This window comes from Bos indicus x Bos taurus, chromosome 16, assembly GCF_003369695.1.
Source record: "Bos indicus x Bos taurus breed Angus x Brahman F1 hybrid chromosome 16, Bos_hybrid_MaternalHap_v2.0, whole genome shotgun sequence".
Lineage (NCBI taxonomy): Eukaryota > Metazoa > Chordata > Mammalia > Artiodactyla > Bovidae > Bos > Bos indicus x Bos taurus.
The window spans coordinates 32,824,614-32,841,054 of record NC_040091.1 but is presented as its reverse complement, the minus strand read 5'-3'; the positions used below and the strand labels follow the sequence as shown (position 1 = coordinate 32,841,054).

General features: G+C 37.0%; 1 protein-coding gene across 3 annotated transcripts in view; it reads right to left on the bottom strand.

The window, feature by feature from the left end:
* AKT3 (AKT serine/threonine kinase 3) overlaps positions 1-16,441 on the bottom strand; it is a 281,329-nt gene that overhangs the window by 137,202 nt on the left and 127,686 nt on the right. For 2 of the 3 annotated variants that reach the window (XR_003514899.1, XM_027564715.1), the window contains one exon: positions 5,036-5,161. The exons of the other annotated variant lie outside the window; for it this stretch is intronic. Coding sequence is in view for 1 of the 2 variants with exons in the window: in XM_027564715.1 (XP_027420516.1) it covers positions 5,036-5,161 (126 nt within the window). In the remaining variant the exon portion in view is untranslated. The remainder of the gene's footprint in view (positions 1-5,035; positions 5,162-16,441) is intronic. 3 annotated transcript variants of the gene reach the window in all.

Sequence of the window (16,441 nt, the reverse complement as noted above, 5' to 3'; positions counted from 1 at the left end):
TAAGAAAGCTGTGGTACATATACACAATGGACTATTACTCAGCCATTAAAAAGAATGCATTTGAATCCATTCTAATGAGGTGGATGAAACTGGAGCCTATTATACAGAGTGAAGTAAGCCAGAAAGAAAAACACCAATACAGTATACTGCGCATATATATGGAATTTAGAAAGATGGTAACAATGAGCCTATATGCAAGACAGCAAAAGAGACACAGACGTAAAGAACAGTCTTTTGGACTCTGTGGGAGAAGGCGAGGGTGGGATGATTTGAGAGTGTAGCATTGAAACATGTACATTATCATATGTGAAGCGGATCGTCAGTCCAGGTTCGATGCATGAGACAGGATGCTCAGGGCTGGTGCACTGGGATGACCCTGGGGATGGGATGAGGAGGGAGGTGGAAGGGGGATTCTGGATGGGGAACACATGTGCACCTGTTGCTGATTCATGTCAATGTTTGGCAAAAACCACTACAATATTGTAAAGTAATCAGCCTCCAATTAAAATAAATAAAATTTTTTTTAAATCACTGAATTTTCAAAGGTTTCATTTTTTCTCATCTCAAAAGGAAAAACCTGAACTAGATGTTTTCAGAAATGCATTCAAAACCTATTATTAGTGCCTAAGATATAGGCACTATGATATATGATATAAAGATCTTATAATACTAGGCTCTTTCCCCTAAAATAACTCACAGTTCACTGGATGAGACATACACATGAACAAGACAACCAAGAAACGTGATTAACAACAAAAGATAACAGCTTTGTGAAGGACAGAAAGGAAGAATTTACCAAGGAATGAGGCTGGGGATTTAAATCTGAACTGTCTTAAAGGATGAAAGAAAAATATTATTCCAGCAAATAGAAGACAGAGGGAATAGCATAAAGGCTCAGAGTAAAAATGCTACATAGTTTATACAGAAAATTACAAACAGTTCAGTACTGCCAAAGTGTAAATGGACAGCAGAAGAGAGATGAGCAAAGAGCTGAAAGCAGAGGCCAGGATGAGATCTTTGTGTGATATATTAAGGAATCTGGACTTTATCCAGCAGGATAAAATGAAGATCTAGGGCCGGGCTTTCACAGGTTAGCAGCATAGTTAGGATTTAATTTTAGAAAGATCACTTTGACATTCATGGGAAGGAAGAATATGAATGGTAGAAACTACAGGCAGAGATCTATAGTTAAAAATCGATAGCAGAGATGATGAGGGCCTATGCTAGAGATTAGAGAGAAGGTCAAGAAATAAGAAGCAAGACCAGAAAGCCTAGAAATAAACTGGGAGTCAGATGAAGATATGAGGGGGGAAAAAGCATGAAACAGATCCAGGTTTCTGCTCAAGACAGAACTGAGGTAGTGAATACGGGGGGAAAAGTTAATCAAATTATCTTCAGTTCAGCTTAAGATTTGTTGCCTCCAAAAATATCTAGGCAGAGATGTCCAGTAGTCAGTTGAATATAGTAAAGATAGCAATCTAATGCTCAGAAAAGAGGCCTGCCCTGAAGATACATAAGTGTGGGAGCAAGCTGTATACTAGGAGGAATTGAAACCTAATTGTGAATGTGACCATCCAGGAAGAGAGTACAAAGTGAGAATAGTCCTTGGCCAGAACCCAGTTAGATATCCAAATGCATGCAATAAGTCAACCAAGAAAACCAGCAAAGAAAAGCATCTTAGAAAACAATGAGAGAGATCATCCCAAGAAAGAAGTAGTAATCAAAACTATAAAATGTCCCTCAAATGTAAATCCAGGAAAAGAAGAACTAAAAAAAATGTCTCCTAGTCTGAGCAGTTAAGGGGTCACTGGAGAACTTACTGAAAGTAGCTTCATCAAGCAAATAAAAAAGTTAGACTGAAGTGGACTGAAAAGTAGAAACAACTAGTATAAAGACATCTTTGGGGAAATTTTGAACTAGAAGAAAAGGAATCTGAAACTTAATGAAGAATGGAAAGATCAATACCAAGTCCCATCTAGTTCTCTTACTTTATTATTTTCATACAAATAAAAAGCCTATTTTTGTAAAGTTTCATTAAAACTCACAAAGATTAATCTTGAAGTACCATATTTTAATTATAGGGGAAAACAGGGGACACACTGTAGCTATATATAACATCTCCCAACATACCTGAGTATGCTGCACCCTGTATTCCTGGCTCCTTTCTGTCATATGCTGAAGACAGCTAGAACCAGTGGGAGACTACTGAGTAACTCTCTCTGGCTCTTACTGTTCCTTCTCTTAATACCTCACGAAAACATTCCTTGTTACCCTCTGCCTGAAATATTCTTGTCCTCTATTTTATAATAATTTCATTCCCATTCACTCTTCAATGGCCTGCTCAAACTTCCCTCACAGAATCACAGAAAGCTAGAGACAAAGGGGACCTTACAAATTCATTCAGGTGTCCTCACCATGCTGATGAAGGGACTAAAGACCAGAGACTGTGAGAACGACCTGCCCAAGGTCGTACTCATGGTTTTTGGTAGAGCTTAAATTTGAACTATTTCTTCAACTAGGGCCCTTTTCACTACACATTACTATCTCAGGTAATTATTGCAAGGAGGCTTCCCTGATAGCTCAGTTGGTAAAGAATCTGCCTGCAATGTAGGGGACCCTGGTTAGATTCCTGGGTCGGGAAGATCTGCTGGAGAAGGGATAGGCTACCCACTCCAGTATTTTGGGGCTTCCCTTGTGGCTCAGCTACTAAAGAATCTGCCTGCAATGCAGGAGACCTGGGTTCAATCCCTGGATTGCGAAGATCCCCTGGAGAAGGGAAAGGCTACCCACTCCAGTATTCTGGCCTGGAGAATTCCATGGACTGTATAGTCCATGGGGTTGCAGTCAGACACGACTTTGACAAAAACAAATTATTGCAAACTTATGACTGCGATAAGTCAGGCGTTAAAAACAACCAGTTTAAAACAGTTTGTTGTAAGATGCATGTTATTAACATGTTTCCTGAAATTAAGGAGCTGGTCTATAACTTCGCTTATTAACTATCCACAACTACTTGACTATTCAAGTAAAGATTACAGATGCCAACTAATATTGATTTCATGGATAAGCTGACTGTCAGTCACTAAATAGGTTCTCTCCTCAAGAGTGCAGCATTTATTTCAGCCTCTGCCAGTGGAAGTGTTGGAGCAGATGTTGGCAGACTGTGACATACAGTATGTCTTTAAAACTTGTTGGGGTGTGAAATTTCATAAGGTCAAAAAATGCTGCATTTTGATCAGCAGATACAGGAGTTCTGTACTTTATAAATTATTTCAGACAAACCAGTAATAGCATTTGCTAGTAAAATAGACAAACTAAGAAACCACACTGGCTTTAGGTCAGATATGATAATGTACACTGCTAATGTTTTAAAAGCCAATTTCTATCACTTTAAACCAAACACTTGCCCAAAATGTCTTTAGAAAGAAAATGTATTCATAAGTCAATACAAAATATACGGTATTATTTCAATTGACAACAGGATTTTAAAAATAATTTTCTACTGAGAGAAAGCCATAAGTATCTAATGAGCCATTTTGGTGGAGAAAAAATTCTTTTCTTAATACACAAATATAACGGTATCTTCACTTTTTAAAAAATGAAACTCCCTATGGAAAAATCCACTTACATAAACAGGAGGTTTTTTTTTTTAGTTAAAATGATTTCACAAACTTTTTGGTTTATTGTCCTACCTTATTGTTTAAAAAAACTGAAAGTATCCCCCCCCAAAAAAAGACTGTGGCACTATATAATGATAAAATCACGTGTATAACATTCGAGGATTTTTATCATTTTGGATTTTCTGATGCTGCTATATTTTTTAACTGATTTTTGCTTCAATTTTCCCTCATATCTTTCCAAATCATGACTAATAGATAACTGCATACAATCAATGGAGAAGGCAATGGCACCCCACTCCAGTACTCTTGCCTGGAAAATCCCATGGACGGAGGAGCCTGGTAGGCTGCAGTCCATGGGGTCGCCAAGAGTCGGACACGATTGAACGACTTCATTTTCACTTTTCACTTTCATGCATTGGAGAAGGAAATGGCAACCCACTCCAGTGTTCTTGCCTGGAGAATCCCAGGGACGGGGGAGCCTGGTGGGCTGCCGTCTACAGGGGTGCAAAAAGTCTGACACGACTGAGGCGACTTAGCAGCAGCAGCAGCAGCAGCATACAATCAAAATTAAAATTAAGAATGGTGTGTCTAGTTAAAGATTTTATCACAAACTTTACCTCTTATGCAAGTTTATTTTAACTTAATATTATGCTTTAAAATGTTTTACTCCTGAATTAACACAGAAAACCCCTTTCATTGATTAATCAGCAATTTAAACAATCTGAAAGTCTGGTTATAACAATTATAATCACCATCATCATCATCATCTTTCAGTTTATTTTTGGCTATTTTCAAGAAAATATATAATTCCTAAATAAGTTTAAATTACCAACTTATTTAGAAATTTGTAAGGAAGAAATAGTGTTAGATATTTGTAAGGAAGAAAAATATATCACAAACAAAATCTTCTCAGAAAATAATGTTTAAGATAAATAAATCATTTGTTTCTTATCATACAATCAATCAAATCACTTGTTTCTTATCATACAATCAATCAAAAGGGTTAAGATTATGACAGGAAACTTCGATTAGAGGTGCACCAAGAACTACAACATCTTACAACCAAGTTTAATCCAGCAGTCAAGTTCAATCCAGCAGTCAAGTTCAAAGGTCTCTGTTTACATTTTAAAGAAAAACTTGAGGTATGTACCTGGGGAATGGTTTTTATCACAAAGTTCTAACTAGGAAAAAATTATACTATTTTGGATTATATAAGACCACACATTATAATAATCTATGGAATCTTTCAGTTCCAATGCTAAGGAACTGAAATTCTATATAAACTGAAAATTTATCTGCAGTTAAGAACAAACCTAAACTTTTTCATAGGCTTTTCACATATCTCAAAGTATCTGACACATACAGCCATACAAATAAATAAATACAAGGTGAATCAACAATTGTAATTAACTTACTTGCTACTGAAAAGTTGTTGAGGGGATAAGGTAAATCCACATCTTGGGGTTTCTCTTTATATCCTATGAATGAGCCATCTGTCTTCAAAAGGAAATATCTTGGCCTCCAGTTTTTTATATATTCTCCTACATGAGGAAAGCATGCATGTTAATGCTGGGGGAAAAATGAACAGCAGCTTTTATGTGAAAAAATAAATTATGGTACAATATATGTCCTACAACACTGGCCTCCAAAAATTTAGATAGGCAATTTTCTTTTAACTTAGCTTACAAAAGGAAATACATAAGCCTGCAATTAAGATTCAATAAAAACCCAAACATGTTTTGTTTCTAATGATTTCACACTTTGATAATTCATTTGCACCATTATTTCTTCAGAGAATCATTCAACTGAGTACACATTTTGTTCAGTTTTTCATATCAGATGGTTGTTAGAGCATATTTTCAGTCGTCTTAAAAAGCCTTGGTAAATAAATCATACGCACAGTATCAAGGAATTTCGATGAAAAACACTTATCATAAGAGGGACATGAAATAGATGTTTCTCTTCCATGTACCACAATTAATCGTGTCATTTTTTAAAAAGAAAGGGAAAAGGTCTATTTTCATTGTTAAATCTTGAGCATAACTTGTTTAAACAACATTCTATTATTAAAAGGAAAATAACTGCACAAATGCTGTAAACAAGTCAAGGAAATGAAAGAACATGGGTTAATAGAGCTTAAAAACCACACACGCATTCATACACATAAATGTAAGACCTAAGAACACGTGGTTAGTGCCAAGCACATAATAGTCAATAAATGTATATTCTATCAGATTTTGATACAAGCTATCAACTAGCTACCAAAATATAAATTTTTAGCATCAAGATCACCATTTGCTTACTTCACCCTTCTTTTTAATTTTAAGCAACAGAGGCACTCCATGATACTGTAAGAGCTGGAAGGCTCCCTGGTCTCAACTTTCACTTCTCTACCAAATATTTCTATCTGGCTTTTCAATCTCAAGTGCTTAATCACAGAACTACAAAACTTTGAAAGCGGTTCAGCTTTCCCTTCAAATCAGTTTCTCCTGACATCAGTTATCTGAGCTCAAACCTAACATTTGACTGTTCCCTCTCATCAGTAGCTAAGTCAGTACTGACTTCACTGCTGCTGCTACTGCTAAGTCACTTCAGTAGTGTCTGACTCTGTGCGACCCCATCAACGGCAGCCCACCAGGCTCCCCCGTCCCTGGGATTCTCCAGGCATGAATACTGGAGTGGGTTGCCATTTCCTTCTCCAACTGCCTTCACAAGTCTCTCTTATTTAGCCAACCTAAGATGCTCTAACACTTTACATCTGCCTTTCTGCTAATGCACTGTGACTTTTCTCCCATTCTACTCGCCCCCCTTCCATCATAATGCATCTATTACCTCCAGATAATTCTAATGTCCTTATATACTGCTTTGATGATATCACTTTTATGCTCAAAAATATTCTCCTTACTGTTTAGTATCAGTCTCTTAGTATAAAATATGAGTTCTCCCATAATCTCACCCCTGACATGTATTTCAGATGTGGAATCATTCCTCTGGGTCGGCAATTCTCCAAATTTTCACCTCAGACCTCTTTACACCCTTAAATATTTTTCATACTTAAATATAGCCAATGAATTTTTCTGTATGTAGATAACAACTATAATATTTACTGTATTGGAAACTGAAAAGGAGAAAATTTAAATTTTTATTACTTCCTTTAACAGTAAAAAAATAAACTCATTGCATGCAACATTAATATTTTTATGACAATAGTTTTACTTTCTAAAACAAAAAAATTAAGGTAAAGAGCTGAATTGCTTTACATCTTTGCAAATCTCTTTAATGTTTGGCTTTAAAGAAGACAGTCAGAGTTTCATATCTGTTCCTACATCTAAACTGTTAAAGTAATATATTTTTGATTGAAATATTTTTAAAAAATCTAGCCCAGATAGGTAGTTGGAAAAGGGATGAGTGTTCAGATAGTTATGGATGTCTTTCTTTGATACTACACCAGCATTTGACAAGCAGTCATTTCTAAAAGGTTACCTGCAGTGTGGAATTTGAAACCACTATCGATGAACTTCCTGTACTTTGCTATATAAAATCCCTGGGTCTGTATTTCACACCGAATGAATCTTTTACACGCTGCATGATTTTCTAACAGCACACACTGTTCATTCAGGAAACACTGGTCCACCAAGTTATACTGATCTTCCAAATACTGACTCAATTCACTACACAATCACATTCAGTACCACTACAAATCTTATCAGGAAAGTAAGCAGTGGGAAGCTCTGCAGCTCATGACAGCAGATATGTTCTCCAAAATCGTACTCTTTGCTTTAAAACTCAGTTTTAACCAATGGAAATAAATACTGTCAGTTCATTTTTCTTAAAGTTATACACTCCAAGGGCCCAATCTAGTGCCTGCCACTTAGTGATGCTCAAAATAACTTACTAAATGAGTAAGTGTATATATGAACATCTTCCCCCACAAGTGTATAAGCATACGAGAAAAACTTAAGGGAAAGAAAAGGGAAACCTGACACCACTCGTAACTTTAACTTACTTAAAAATACGGCCCTAATGTGAATAAACACAAGCAAGATTTATAAAACCAGAATGATAAACCCACAGTTCTCATTAAAAAAAGCAAACAGATCCCTTCTTAATTGTACTTATTGTTTTATTTTTCTATTCATATTTAAGTATTCCTATATAAAAATTAAAATCATTAGATGTTCTCTAATCAGTGATGTTATATTTATATTTCAAATGCTATTTTAAAACAATAACTTGTACTGGTACAAAATGCTGTAACTTTGATAAGCTAAATAATAACAGTTTAATAACTATACCAAAGATAAAATGAAACAAATCCATTTTGTAAATTTTAAAGAAGAAAAAAATCATGAAAACATCATTTTTTCTTACACAACATTTCTCCTTATCTTTTAAGAGTACTAAATACATTCTTTTAAAAATGTATAATTAAAAGAAATGTCAAGTTTTCAATTCTAAGAATAATTTCCTATCAACCACTAAGAATTTACATGTGTAGATGAAAGACACAAAACATCACCACAAAAATTTTATCTTCTTGTTAAACGAATCTTAAGAAATTAAAAACATTTTGTGGCTTATAGCAGGTTTTCTGATTAACAAAAATTTCTTTAAAATAAGTCTATTATGCATCCCTGACACATATTACTCAAAGAGTGATAGTCATTTACCCAGAAGAAAAACTGAAGTCGAAATTTCCCTTCTTTATTAAATAAACATTAAGTATTTCTGACAAAATTTTATTACTAATTTTGAATTCAGTTAACCAACAACTGTACTGTCATGCTAAGCTAACAGTGTATCCCAAACTTTCAATGAAGACTCCTGAATGTAGTTTTCATTTTATCATTTTCCATCCATAATATGAATGGACTTTCTGAGAAATTATCCTAGGTGCTAGGAACACAGTAGCAGACCAGAAATAATGGCCTCTAACTCATAAAGCTTATATTCCAGTATTATACCAGATTTCTGTTGCCCACTAAAATCTGGAGAAGGGTTATGAGTTATTTCCTGAAAGCGAATCCTTTATTATAGGTTCCTATAAACATTCTTAACTAAAGCTCATGTAATAGCATGATGTGTTGGTCTAATTAAATATTCATTTTTGAGTTCCAAGAGGTCTAAAGAAATGGGCCTTACAGAGGACACAAACTCATAAGGTATCAATAAAACAAAAAAGTAAGCTTATTGCTATGTACTAGACCCAGTACAAAAGAAGGATAATATTCCTAGCTTAAAAGAATTTTTAAAAGTTACAGCTTTTCCCAACAGTTTGGAAAGACACTGTGCACACTGGCAGCAAAGCAGAACTGTTCCTGCAGCCTTGGGACTCCCAAGAAAACCAGCTGCTCACGGAACACCTTCTTAACTGACTCAGCTTGGGCAGTGGGAGTTCAAATAAGGCACATCTAAGCCTGCTCTAAAAATATGGCCAAAAGTCCACGCTTTCATAGAGGGTAAGCTCCTAGAATAAAGTTACCCTCTCTGCCACCATTCTTTTTTAGACAGACTAAGATAAAAGGCTTCTCTGGTGGCTCAGTGGTAAAGCATCCACCTGCCAACGCAGGAGACGTGGGCTCCATCCTTGGGTCAGGAAGATCCCCTGGAGAAGGAAATGGCAGCCCATTTCAGTATTCCTGCCTGGGAAATCGCATGGACAGAGGAACCTGGTGGGGTACAATCCATGGGGTCACAAAAGAGTTGGACACGTCTTGGTGACTAAACAACAACAAAAGTTAATCACATCTTATCTTTTACACATAGCATTTACACCTAAGTTTGTACCTCTGCATTAAAACAAAGTTGCATCATACTTTTTTTATTCATAGCCCATAGATATCAACCAATTTAAAAGACAGCCTGGTTATAATGAGGAAAAAGTCTTGTTAAATAAAGCAGCAGCATTTATGGAGTACCAAGTCTTCTGAAGAAACTGTTCAACAGATACCCATCAGTATAGATTCAAAATGTGTATGCACTGTCATGATTAACCTTCAGCAAGCACCACAGTCACACCTGGACAAGATGTCTATCACAACTTTCTATCTGCCTTAATGGGTGTTTCCAATTCATTCATACTCGTTGGCTGGAGGCTTTGTGTATTTTGAAGTATGCTGTTACCAATACCAAAACATATTTTCTAACAAAGTTTCTGATATTTTGACTTCTGTAGTAGACTGAATGGTGAACCCAAAATATATGTATACACCCTAATCCCTGGAAAAACATCTATCTGTTTCATTAACTACGCTAAAGCCTTTGACAGTACTGATCATGACACATAGTGCAAAGCTCTTACCTGGGAATACCAGACCATCTTACCTGTCTCCTGAGAAACCTGTATGCGGGTCAAGAAGCAACAGTTAGAACCTTGTATGGAACAACTGATTGGTTCAAGACTGAGAAAGGAGTAAGACAGGGCTGACTACTGTCACCGTGTTTGCTTAACTTATACTCTGGGCACATCATGAGAAATGCCGGGCTGGATGAGTTAAAAGCCAGAATCACGATAGGCGAGAAAAACATCAAAAACCTCAGGTATCTTGATGATATGACTCTAATGGCAGAATGCGAAGAGGAACTAAAGAGTCTCTTGAAGGTGAAGGAGAGTGAAAGAGCCGGCTTAAAACTCAATATTTAATAAAAAGGCGGAAGCAGCCATAAAATCAGAAGATGACTGCTTCTTGGAAGGAAAGCGGTGACAAACCTAGACCTTGTGTTGAAAAGCAGAGACGTTATTCTGCTGACAAAGGTCCATATAGTCAAGGCTATGGTCTTCCCAGTGGTCACATACACGGTTGTGAGAGCTGGAGAGTAAAGAAGGCAGAATGCCAAAGACTGATGCCTTCAAACTGTGGTGCTGAGAAGACTTCTGAAAGTCCCTGGGACAGCAAGGAGATCAAACCAGTCAATCTTAAGGGAGATCAACCCTGAATATTCACTGGAAGGACTGATGCTGAAGCTGAAGCTCCAGCTCTACTATTTTGGTCATTTGATGAGAATGGACAACTCGCTGGAAAAGTCCCTGGTGCTGGGAAAGATCGAGGGCAGAAGGAGAAGAGGGCATCAGAGGGTGAGACGGCTGGATGGCATCACTGATGCAATGAACATGAACTTGGGCAAACTCCAGAGACAGTGAAGGACAGAGAGGCCTGGCGTGCTGCAGTCCATGGCGTCACAGAGTCAGACACAACTGTGACTGAACAAGAATCCCTGGAAACTGGAAATATTACTTTCTTTGGCAAAAGAGGTTATTAAGGTAAGGATTTGAGAAGTGGGGCTTTTCAAAAGAGAAACTCATCCTGGACAATCCGCGCATGTGTGCTCAATCACGTCCAACTTTGTGGCCAGCCAGGCTCCTCTGTCCATGGAATTTCCCAGGCAAGAATACTGGAGTGGATTGCCATTTCCTCCTCAAGGAGATCTTCCCAGCCAAGGGATCAAAACTGCATCTCCCATGTCTCCTGCATTGGCAGGCAGATTCTTTACCACTGAGCCACCTGGGAAGGCCCATCCTAGACTATCCGGGTAAGCCCTAAATCCAATTACAAGTATCTCTAACAGTGAAGCAGAAGAAGGTTTGACACATAGAGAAGGGGAAGAGGCAGTGAGAAAAAAAGAGACAGAGATTGGAATGATGCACCACAAGTAAAGGACTAACTGAAGACACAGAAGCTGGAAGAGGCAAGAAATGGATTCTCCTCTAAAGCCTTTACAGGAAGGTTTACACCTAGATTCTAACTTATAACCACTGCTTACACCTGCCGATATATTAATTCTAACTTCTGGCCTCCAGAACAATCAGAAAATAAATGTCTGTTGTTTAAACCCACCCAACTTTCTGTAATTTGTTACGCATACCTAAAAAACAAATGAAGCTTCTCAACACTACAACCAAAGGCTTGTAAAGGCTTGTTTACAGAAACAAACAAAAAACCGAAAACTGAAACAAAAAACAACAAAACCCTATTGATTAAGTTATTGGCATAAGTGTTACAGAGACTCAAAGTTAATACTTTACACATACAGAGGGGAAAATCCACACCACTCTGATAAAAACAGAATCCTACTTATGAAATGCAGGGTTGGAAGACGCTGTTTACTGGAGTTCAGTTTTACTTAGTTATGATTTTAGATTCTGGGCTTTTGCCAACATTCTTACCCTACTTAATAATTTACTTTTTGTAATCTCTTAAAAATAAATTGAAATTCTGGTTTCTGTAACAGATACAGGTGATACAGGTTTTAAAAATACCAATGGTCACTCATGCTTGTTATAACAGAAGCTTCAAAAGCTAGTCATTTGCTACTAATAACAAAGAGGCTGAAGGCATTCTCACATGAATGTCAGAAAAGAGACATTACTGTTTTGACTCATCATAAAGCTTAGTTTCCTCACCTGAAAAATGAGAATCAGTGCCTACCTAAAGGGTTTGAAAGGACATAAAAAGGACTTATAACATTCTCTGACATATGGCAAGTGTTAGATTATTATTGCTATTATTAAATGAAGCCACAATCATTTATTGTAGTATCATTTACAATTCAGCTACAACCTCACATTAAATAGTCTACTAATCAATACAGCACTTATTCAGGCGTATTTACATAACTGAGGCAACAGGCAGCAATCAGCAATAAATTTACTTCACCAACAGAAAAAAGTCTCCTTAGTTTCAGGTATATAAAGCAAATCCTATCTAAAGAAATAAAAAAAGTTATCCAGGGTCAAAACACAATACTAATTTAATACGTTCACTTCTTTTTTAAGATAGGGACAGGATATCACAGAAGTAACTACTCTTCCAAAGAAAAAAGCCAAAGTCTTAGGTCTCTCTGAATTGTTTTTATTAAATGACAAACATAGGGCACAGTATCATGAAAATACAAATATTTTAAGAATTTCAAAGAAGTGCTTTAAGCCAAAAAATGACAGCTTTCAATAAAAATAGATGTACATAAATTTAAGAAACTATTAGTCTTAAATAAAAGTCTTCATGAGTCAGTTTTTACCTAAGACCAAAAGAAGTTTAATGTTAATTTCAGTGTAAAATTTATTTAATTTTAGGGTTCACAATATTATAAATATTCTGCTGCTTGTTGACAGATGCCAACCAAATTTACGCATATGAGCTACCTAAAAGAAAACACAGCAGAATCTTTTTTCCACTAGTGGATTTTCATAAATAAATATTAGCACTATAAACAAACAAATACTGAATATATAATTCATAATAGTGTGCTATATTGTAAATACAACTAAATATAGTTACTGAAGAAATGCATGATGATAAACATAATATTTGCAGTTCTTAAAATTGCCTGTTACGTTTTTACATAGCAGATCCAAGTATCACATTCCAATTAGTTCTAAGAAAAAAAGCCCTATTTCTGTCCCTGAGGGAGTAGAAGAAATATTTCTCTCACTGAAATTATCATCATCCCATTTCATAGATGTCTTGAAAATAATCTTAGAGAATTTTTTAATATTACCTACACTGCAATGAGCTAGCATAACAATTTTTCAACGAGGGACAATCTGAAATGTTAATAAATGAAAATGCTCTTGCACTTACATATGGTGACTATTTCCTTCTCCTGCAAACCTAAATTTTTACGTTATCTTTCCCCTTTTCATTAAGCCCTTTTCAAGGATATTCTTTCTTTTTGCCCTTGAGCAAATTAAAACTGTTAGATTCTATGGTGTCTCTATGTACTCTCTTCAACACACAGCTATTAACCAGCTCTGGATGTTGTCAGACTCCGGAAATTAGGTGATATCTGCAAAATGTGCCTCTGTCTGCATCTCTCTGTGCTCAGTCACATCAGACTCTTTGTGAACCCACGGCCGGTAGCCTGTCAGGCTCCTCTGTCCATGAGATTATCCTGGCAAAAATAATGGAGTGGGTTTGCCACTTCCTCCTCCAGGGGAATCTTCCTGACCCAGGGATCAAACCCCTGTCTCCTATGGCTCCTGCTTGGTAGGAGGATTCTTTACCATTGGGCCATTTGGGAAGAAATTAATGACTCCTGCCCAGCTCAGTTGTTCTGAGTTTAAAGCTACTGGCCAATGAGCATTCCAAATCAAAGAACAAGGTTCTTTAAACATTTTTATTTAACACTGGGGGAAATGGGCTTCTAATAGATCAACTCATTCAGAAATACTTAGTGTCAAAACGCTTACTAAAAACAAAAGCACTGAGAATGCAGCAATGAATGATACAGGCTTAGTGCCTGCCCTCAGGTGGCTTTTAGTAGGCAGCTGTGGGAAGAGCTAGAGAAAAGCAGGTGATTGAGCAATTAAAATTCAAAATGAAAACTTCTTCCGTATCTATAATCATTTTTAAGGCTCCAGCAGGTCAAAGCAAGGGACGGTAACACCTGCTATGTCTTGGTAATTTCCAATTAGCAACCTAAGTGCCCGTTCAAAAAGGTGCTCAGTATTTGCTGTCTGAAGCATCACTGTGAGGAAGAGACTAGGAGCAGCATATGGTCCCTGAACATTTCGCAAAAGAACTGTGCTAATCCAGGTTTGCAGCTGTGTTAATTCAAAATGAGGCCCCTTCCTCTTTGAAGCCTCATGACAATACAAGCAGAGAAGCACACAGTTATATAGTTATTGATACAACCTCCATCCAGCATAACATATAACAACACCTTAGTCTTTCACATTTCAAGGCTTGTCTTTTTCTCTCATTATGTTCTGTATAGTATTGATCGATGAAGTATCTTTTTCTCTCATAATTTTCTATATGGTATTGATTAATGAGGTCGTATTGCAAAGCATTCATTATCTTTATGATCATCTCACCCAGGTTGCCTGGCTATCTCACGAGGTCACATGAGAGATTTGTCTGTTCTGGTACTGGTCAACGTTACCACTCTAACTGGCCAGATGGAAGATGTTTACAATTTTGGTGATTCTGCATCCTGCCTCCAAGATGCCTTAAATGTTTTCCAGATGTACCCACATTCCTGTTTTACCACATATGCTCCTTCATGATTATTTTCAAAGTATACTATAGTCAAGAAATTTTTCTTCCACTGCATAATGCATGAACTTGTCATTTTTATATTAAGTGTAGTTTTCATATCTACTTCCTAAAGAAGGCTGAGGTCCATGTTTTGCTTTGAAGCTGAAGCAATCATGAGGAAAAGTACCTAAGCACTGAATACCACAAGATGTTGGAATGCCAGCTTCTCTAAGATCTCAGAATGCCAAGTCTGCCACTACTTAGTCTACTTTATAATTTTCTTTTGTTACCCAGAAAATTGCACAATTACCATCTACCTTTAACAGTCTGGTACTTGTTTCATAGTATTCTGTAAATTAGTTAATCAAATCCTGGCTCCCTTTGTTTTTAGGAAACATTACACTGTAAGCCAAAAATGTGATGCTTATTATTCTTATAAACCCAAGAATATCTTAATAGAGTTATAGTATAAAGTTTTAATGTGAGAGAAAAGCAAGGAAAATGGGGGGGAGAGAGAGAAAACAAAGCACATATACAAACTAGCCAACAGAAAAATAGCATCTTGGCAGTTTAATGAAGAATAAACCGTGAGATTAGTTTACATAGCAGTAGATATGTTGTGGAGAATTACTCAATCTGTACTCAGCTTCCTGCTGGGTTAAATGTAAGCTAAATTATTATTTTGCTTACATTTACGCCCTTGTAGATTGCAAAAGCAAAAAAAGCCTTCTTTTTAATCTGCTTTCTGCATTATAGGAAAAAGACTCCAACTCCACACACTACATTAAACATACAGTCATTCTTGCAGTATTTTAACAAGAGTAGTGAGGGCCAAAAGAATTTTTAACTATTTCAAAGAAATGGACCAATTTAAAAAAGGCTTCATTGGAACTTTTTACAATTTCCTTACTGTATGTATTTTCCATTTCACCACATCATATTCTCTACATATTAAAACCAATGTAATATCTTGCACTGCAGTAAACAACCGTAATGAATTTCAAACATGGAAGTACTGAGCCCATTTGCAAACCTACTTACATGTACCACCGGCACATCCCACGGAGAAGGCTGGCATTTTCCACTAACTGAATGGATGAATAAACCTACCACTATGCAGAACAGGGACTACATTCATGTCAGAAGAGCTCTTTCAAATGGAAACCCCACTATAACACAACCCTGCATAGCTCAATCCATTTTTCTGTGGTAACACACCTGATGGACAGAGTAGACAATAACAGTGCCTCTCTGTGGCAGGGATGGGGAGCTGGCAGAGAAGGCCATCATGCTTGCTCATCAGGAGGAGGGCTGTGTCATCTGAAAAAACCCTCATGTGATTCAACCTTCCCACCCCTGTATTAAAATCACTGCCTTATAGAACAAAACTCAACAAAATAGAATCAGGTTTTATCTTAGATTCTTGCCAACGGAGAGACTCCTATAGGAACCTTTCAATAGCATAGCATGTAACCTAAAACCTACACACATGTGAGCTCACTCAGTTGGGTCTGACTCTTTGCAACCCCATGGACTGTAGCCTGGCAGGCTCCTCTGTCCATGGAATTTTCCAGGCAAGAAAACTGGAGTGGGTTGTCATTTCCTTCTCCAGAAAATCTTCCTGACCCAGGAATTGAACCTGCATCTCTTGCATCTCCTGCACTGGCAGGCAGATTCTTTACCACTGAATCACCTTAGAAGCCTACTTCCAATAGCAGGGGACCCAAAAATTGCACTGCATCAAATCACAAACTATTATTCTGAGGGTGAATCCATGGGCTTTTGTAAGTTCTCTCTTCTCTCCTTTGCTTTCTCTAGGTGATACACTTACTGAGACTCGCATCA